Below are 7,149 nucleotides of genomic sequence, written 5' to 3'. Positions count from 1 at the left end.
CCCCTCACATGCCCCATTAAACCTCTGAGCACCAGCAGTCTCTGTTGGCTGTGAGATCTTTGAGGGGGACAGGATCCCCCCAGCCCTGCCCCAGGGGATCTCCCTCACCTCAGCAGGCACATGCAGACACCCAGGAGATGGAGGGGGTTTGTAGGCAAATCTTTATGCTGCTGGGGGCTTGGGGCCAAGTTTTGGAGGGGGCTGCCACGCGGTAGCTCCGGGAACCAGCGGAAGCTTCCCCTGTGTTCAAAAGGCACCAATTTCAGTTTGCGTTTCGGTTACAGCTGGTGCTGTATCACACCCCGAGACGTGAGCACGCACAGGTTAGCCTCTTCCTGCCCCAGCAGCTCCCCACCATCCCCTACCCCCCTGGGGACCCCTATCCCCAGCCTCCAGCACACAGGGAGACAGTACAACCTGTGTCACACTGTCCCACCACCACAGGGATGGCTTCCACACCATTAGAATCTGCTGGCCACTGTAGAGTGGCTCTGGCGTCCCCCTGAGAACGGGGCAGCCACAGCAACACCTCAAACTGCCAGGCAATCCTTGTCTCAACAGGGACACGACCCCATGTCCTCCACACCAGGACTGGCTGCCGGTTTTGTATGGAGAGAGGACAGCGGGGAAGGACTGGACACAGATGCACCTCCCAGCTTTGCTTCGTTATGGGCACGGCTCTGAAACCATTCCTGGCCTCTGGCCAGAGGGCAGAAGAAGAAGGGAGATGATGGCTGCAGCCCGTCACCCCCTCCCCGTGGAGCCCCAGCCCCCCGGTGTGCATGAGTCTCTATGTACATGTCCGCTTACACCGGGTGGAGAGGACTCCCATGGAGGGGGACACACGTCTGGGGAGGGGTGGGGGTCAGAGAGAGGGGACGGTGGCCCTGAGGCCGTCACATGGCTGCCAGCTGGCCCAGCACCATCCTGAACTGCTGTGTGCTGTTGGTGAGTTCCTTGACACGCTCCACCATGTCCTTGGACGCGGCAGGAGAAGGGTAGTGGAGGGCAGCCGCCTTGGTGGTCGCCACGATCTCCTTGAGCATCTCACAGAGGAGGTTGCTGTAGTGCATCACCTTGTGTTGGACGTCCTGTGCCTTGGCCTGGCGGGACAGCGTGTCCCCGATGAAGACGAGCTTGTGGGCGCTGAGGATGACGAACTTGCTGTGGGCCACGAAGATCTTGGGGGGCTGGTTGGTGCTGACGGCGGTGAAGAAGGCGTCGACAGCGTTGGTGAGCGTGGTGAGGTTGGCCTCGCACTGCTCCAGGTAGAAGAGGAGGAGCTGGCGGTCGGCAGGACACAGGGCCCCGCTGCCCCGTGCCGGGCCGTAGTGCTGCGAGGGGCTCCAGTTGGACAGGTCGTTGTCGATGGGACGCGACACCTCCTGCTCCAGCCGCTCGAACTGCTTCAGCTGCGGGAGGGATGAGCGTGAGCCAGGGTGGTCACTGAGTCAGCACCTGCTCCCTCTCCCCGGAGCCACCAGCATGGGTGGCCATGGCCAGCAGCCCCCGGGAATAGAGCCAGGGACAGTGCCAGCCCCAGGACAACTATACCACACCCCTCCCCAGAAGCAAGGTGACTGTGCCCCTCTCCATTGGCACAGCACTGGTATGCTATGGAAGGCAAAGCAAAACCCACCACTGGGACAGGCAGGGAAGAGGGCTGTGGTTTGACTGGCAGCAGAGGTTATGAGGGAAGTGGGACCTGGGGCCCTGCCTGCTCTGAGCCCTGTGCCCAGCAGTGCCCACTTGCCTGCCCTGGCACCCTTACCTGCTGGTGCTCCAGCTGGTCCTTGCTCTGCCGGATGATGTTGCCTTTCTCCAGCAGCTCCTTCTGGGTCTTCTCAAACTCCTCCTTGCCCTGCAGGGGCATGACATGGAAGGGGTCAGCAACATCAGCCTTGCCAGAGCAAGTTCCCACCTGCCCCGGGACACCCCTGGTGCCCACAACCCTCAAGTTGGAGGATAAGAGCAAGAGGTGTGTGGCAGAAGCAGAGCTGCCTAATCCCCCTGTGCCGGGGCGGCACTGGCACAAACGCTCCCTGCGGGGAGCGGCCCCCCCGCCCGTGCCCACCTGGAGATGGACGTAGTCGTAATCCTCCATCCAGCCGCTCTCACTGTTCTCATAGGGCCCGTCGGGCGACTCCTGGGCCAGCAGCTTGGGTGGGGAGGGCAGGGGCCGTGACTGGATGCTGCTGGCTTTGTCGGAGGGGTGAGGGGGCCCATGGCCACCGCTCTCCGCCGCCGGCTTTGTCCGTTTGAAGAGCAGGGAGGCATTGCCATGCAGGAAGGAAGCCAACTGCTTGGTGTCATCGGGGACACCACGTGAGTGCATGATGAAGTGCTCCAAGTCATCTGTGCCCGGCTTGCTGCTGGCCAGCGCACTGGGGGCCCAGTGGCAAGCGTCCAGCGCTTGGCCGTGCCGTGCCAGGGCCTGGTAGACCTCCTCCATCTTCTGCAGCTGCTTGCTCAGCTTGGTGTACAGGGAGCGGTCGGAGGCCTGGGCAGCGTTGCCCACTGCCCCCCGGGCAAACTCCAGCAGGTCCCGGAGGGCCGTCCGGACGCCCTCGGCCGCGCTGCGGATGCTGGCGGCGTTGGCCTCCATGTGCTCGGGGCTGCGCCAGTTGGTGCCGATAAAGGACATGAGGTAGGAGACGGCGCTGCTGACGCCGTGCTGGAGCTTGGCCAGTGTCTCCATAGCGGCATCCAAGTCCAGGGAGAACTCCTTGCCGGCTCCCTTGGCCGGTTCCTTCACGGGTATTACATCCAGTGAGGACGTGGAGATGTTGCTGCGGGTGCTGCCCGTGCTGGAGGCCGAGAGGCGCTTGGCGTCGGCGCCCTTGGGCTCGCGGTCCACTTGCGGCGGGACATCGTAGATGTACTCGCCCTCCGTGTCCACGGAGCCCTTACCCGGGGCGTGCAGGTCCCGGGGCACGTCGTACACCTCCTGGGAAGGGAAGGTGGATCCCCCCAGCTTCTTGAGGCTGGGGGGCACGTCGTAGATCTCATGAGAGAGTGGCTGCTCAGGAGCACCCTTCCCAGCCGCCGGTGGCACGTCGTAGACGTCCTCTGGCAAGTAGGGCTCCTGCTGGGCCAGGACGAGGGGGTGGCGGGAGGGGTCGAAGGTTTTCTGCTTGGCGAAGGCGGGGGGCACATCGTAGGTCTCCTCCCGTGCCGGGCCATCCGGCACGTCCTTGCTGACCGAGGGGGGGACGTCGTACACCTGTGAGGGCAGAGCAGCAGGCAGTGTCAGCACTGCCAGGAGGGCTGGCCTGGCTCAGCATGGAGGTGCAGATGGGCTGCCCTATGCTGTGGGGCACACAAGAGCCAGATGGCACCGGGTGGGCACCAGGATGGAGCCGTGCACCCCAGGGGATCCCCTGCCTTTTGGGACAGAAGTCACAACATCCCAGAGCAGCCCAGGTCGGAAGGGACCTCAAAACATCAAACTCATCCCCTGGATGTGAACATCTAGCATCCTGTCTCCTGGTATCCTGAAAGCCTCCAGTGCCAGGGACACCACCACATCTCTGGGGAGACTGATCCCTGGCAGAGTGAATTATTGTTTTCTCTGTAAAAATCTGTCTTTCTTATACAGAAGCTGGGAGCTTCCCAGCAGCACTTACAGTTTGGGGCAGGTTCTTCTCCACGCTGGGGGGCACATCGTAGATCTCCTGCCCTGGGTCCTGCCCATTGGGACCCTTCACTGCCATGGGTGGGGTGTCATAGACCTGGAGAGGGGACACAGGATAAAATATCAGAGATGGCACGGGGACCAGCTGGGAAGGATGGAGGTGCCCAGAAGCAGCCCCGAGGTTCATAAAGTGCACAGTTTTGGGTACAATTTGCCCAGTTTCGGATCCCAGGCTGTGCCAGGCCATCTCCCATTCTAGAGGATGGAACCAGAGCTATCCCCTCGACCCCACAAGCAGCCTCACCTCCTGGCTGAACTGGTTCGGGACGCCCCCTCGGACAGGTGGCACGTCGTAGATCTCCTGGGAGCCCGCGGAGATGAGGTGGCGAGGGAAATCATACTCCACCTGCTCGCCCTTGGGGGAGTCATACAAATACATCTGCCCCACGCGGGTGGGCACCAGCACCTGGACAAAGAGAGAAGAAGAGCTGTGGGCCGTGCCGAGCACCCCCCTCCCTGCATCACCCCCCAGACCCAGCGCGGGGCTGCGGAGGGGACGGGCCGCGTTCCGCGCGCGGCGCTGCCCACGGGAGGGCGCTCCCCGGCCGGGCGAGCGCGGCTGCCGCCACCGGATGATATCACCGGTTATTTATAGCGGCGATGGAGCCTCCAACGGAGACAAAGCCCAGCCGGCACGGCCGCCGAGAGCGGCACGGAACAGCCCATTCGGGCACCGAGCCGTGGGCAGGGACCTGCCGATGCCTGGAAATCCCTGCCCGCGGCTTCACGCCCGAATCGGTCGTTCCACGGCGACACGAGTGCGGCAAATAACCAAACCCAGAGGGTCATGGCACCCGGCCCAAATGGTGCTAAGAAGGGCTGAGGTGCCAGGCTGGCTCTCAGTTTTAGGATGCTCCTCGTGCCCTGGGTGTGACTGGCGGTTCCCTCTCCTCACTGGCTACGTGCCAGGGGTGTGAGTCAGGTAGCCTTCCCAGAAAACGCGATGCTGAAAGCACCTCGCTCCTCTTCCCTGGGATGACGTGCCAGGGAAGGGGCAGAGCCAGGAGGAGCCTGGTGTTGGGGATGGAGCCGTTAGGCTCCATGCTGGGGACAGGCTGGTGGCTCAGCCCTGCCTCACCAGCAAATCCAGCAAGCACTGGCAGGCTCCCTGGCACAGCCCGGACATGCTGGCACCCGCTGCCTGCTCCTGCCTGCGCTCCCAGCAGGAATGAAACCTCACAGCACTGTGTTGGGTACCAACCACAGCTACAGAACCTGGCCAAAGGAGCTCTGGCGTTATCAGCACCCTGCACCCACACCAGACATGCTGCCATGCCCTGGGTGACTATGGCAGAGCCTACACAAGAGACCACGAGGACCCAAGTGCCAAATGCTGTGCCAGCGCCAAGCGGGGTGGCCCAGGTCAACCAGGGCACCACCGCCACTGCAGAGACTCCCTCAGTGCCCCCCTCCTGCCAGCAGTGCAGGGAAGGATGCTCACACAACTCCAGCAATGGGCACGAGGGCTGCCTGCCCCAAGAGACACTGGTGGGCTGATAAGCCCAAGCCCTGCCACCCACTCACACCCGTGGACCACAGAGCACCCCACAACTATAACATGCTCCCCACTCCAGTCTCCCCGTCCTACCTTTCCCTGGGGCTTGTGCCCTTCCCAGCTCCTCATGTCCAGCGATGGGGGCACCTGGTAGATCTCTTGAGCCTGACCAGCTGAGGGAGGAACCTGGTAGACATCCTGGGGAGGACTGGCAGAGCCCCCGGGGTACGCCTCTGCTGCCGGGCCCAGGGAGGGGGGCACCTGGTAGATCTCCTGGCCGGGGCTGGAGAAGGTGTGGGGAGGTACCTGCTTCGGGAAGGTGGGTGGCTGCTTAGCCGGGGCAGGAGGAAACTGTCCGGTGGGTGCCGAGCCCGGGTACAGACTCTGCTGTCCCTTGCTGGGGACCGGCATCAGGTAGACGTTGTCCCCTTGGGGGGCATAAGCAGGGTGCATGGGTGTGTACTGCGAGGCGGGCGACAGAGGGGTGTATCCCCCTTGGTGGTGGTACGGCAGAGCTGGCTGGGGCACCGAGGGCTGCGGCGGAGCCTGCCCCTGCGCCGGGCCGGGCGCTTGCTGCTGCTGCTGCTGCTTCTTGTCGTACATCCCCACCAGGATCTTGAGGCGGTTCCCGGGGACGATGCCCTGCCGGCCGTGGAGCGAGCAGAGCCACCAGCCGTCCAGCCCCTGCGTGTTGCGCTCCAGCACCGTCATGATGTCGCCCTTGCGGAAGGAGAGCTCGTCCGGGGACTCGGCCACGTTGTCGTACAGCGCCTTGGCCAGCACGTTCTGGAAGAGAGCCCCGCGCCGGGGCGGTGAGCCGGGCCCCGCCGGCCGCGGGGGCGTCATCCCGGCGGCTCCGCGCCGGCACCGAGCCCCGCGGGCCGGGGGCTTCGCCCAGCGCCTCCCGCCAGCTGGATCTGCCCGCTCCAGCCGCCGAGGGATTCCCCGCTGGAGCTCAACCCACCCTTTCCCAGAGGTGGTGCTGGGAAGGGGCCGGGCCCTTCCTCCTCCCCGGTTTCGGGGGGCCTCCTCTGCCTCTCCCGCCCCTTCCCTCCGCCGCCGGGGAGGAAGTGCCGGGGCGGTGAGTCAGCCGTGTCCGTGGCCATCCCACGGCTCCCGCCGCCGGGCCTGGGCCCCTCCGGCCCCGCGGGGTGCCCGGCCCGGGCCGGGGCGGCACCTGCCAGCGCTGCCGGGGCCGCGGGAGGGGCTGCGGCCCGCCCGGGACGGCGGGGCCCGACCCCCGGCTCTCCGCGGCTCTGTCCGGGCCCTGCCCGCCGCCACTGCCCCCCTGCCCGGCGGGGCGGGAGGAGGAGGCCCGGAGAGGCCCCTGGCCCCGGTGGGGCCCCCGCGGGTCCCGCAGCGCCGGGACCCGCCGGGAGCGAAGGAGGGCGGGCAAGGCCTGACCGCCCCGGTGCGGCGGGGCTCGGCCAAGGTCACGCCAGCGAGATCAGCCGCACCGAGGGGGCCCTGCCCGTGGTGGGGGGACTGTGGCCTTCCTCCCCCATCCCCTCTTCCTCCTCCTCCTCCTTCTCCTCCTCCTCCTTCTCCTCCCCGGCGGGGCCCCCCGCCAGCCGTTCCGCCGCGTCCCGCCTTGTCCCCGCGCACGTCCCCGTGTGTCCCCCCCGTCCCGCTCCCCGCTCACCAGGTAGTTCATCTTCCCGCGGGGCCGGGCCGGGCCGGGCCGGCCGCGGCGGGGGCCGGGCGGGGAGCGGGGCCGGGGCCGGTCCGGGGCGCGCGGGCGGCGGCGCCACACGGAGCGTTCGTTATAGCGCCGCGCGCGCCCGGCCCGGCCCCGCCCGCGCCCATTGGCTGCGCCCCCGGGGGCGGGGCCCGAGCAGGGGCGGGGCCCGGAGGGGGCGGGGCGGGGCCGAGGGGGCGGGGCGAGTGTGCAACGGGTGTGTAAAGTGCAAGGGGTGTGTAAAGTGCAAGGGGTGTGTAAAGGGCGTGCCATGTGTGTGTA

General features: G+C 66.2%; 1 protein-coding gene across 2 annotated transcripts; it reads right to left on the bottom strand.

The window, feature by feature from the left end:
- Positions 1 to 138: 138 nt before the first annotated feature.
- BCAR1 (BCAR1, Cas family scaffold protein) lies at positions 139 to 6,889 on the bottom strand. 2 transcript variants are annotated; one of them, XM_027906866.1, is made up of 7 exons: positions 6,832 to 6,889; positions 5,283 to 5,975; positions 3,939 to 4,100; positions 3,627 to 3,731; positions 2,075 to 3,223; positions 1,772 to 1,861; positions 139 to 1,412 (listed from the first exon to the last, which is right to left on the bottom strand). In XM_027906866.1, exons 1-7 carry the CDS (start codon positions 6,841 to 6,843, stop codon positions 897 to 899), a joined length of 2,727 nt encoding a protein of 908 aa, XP_027762667.1. In that variant the 5' UTR covers positions 6,844 to 6,889; the 3' UTR covers positions 139 to 896. The 2 variants fall into 2 exon arrangements, with proteins under 2 accessions (XP_027762667.1, XP_027762666.1); XM_027906865.1 differs by lacking the exon at positions 6,832 to 6,889 and having other exon boundaries at positions 5,283 to 6,050.
- Positions 6,890 to 7,149: the final 260 nt, after the last annotated feature.

The sequence above is a fragment of the Empidonax traillii genome, unplaced genomic scaffold (assembly GCF_003031625.1).
Source record: "Empidonax traillii isolate 1590-97213 ecotype Southwest subspecies unplaced genomic scaffold, ASM303162v1 scaffold1367:size194105, whole genome shotgun sequence".
NCBI classification, from domain to species: domain Eukaryota; kingdom Metazoa; phylum Chordata; class Aves; order Passeriformes; family Tyrannidae; genus Empidonax; species Empidonax traillii.
Note: the sequence above shows the minus strand (reverse complement) of the source record. Positions and strands in the feature narration are given on the sequence as shown.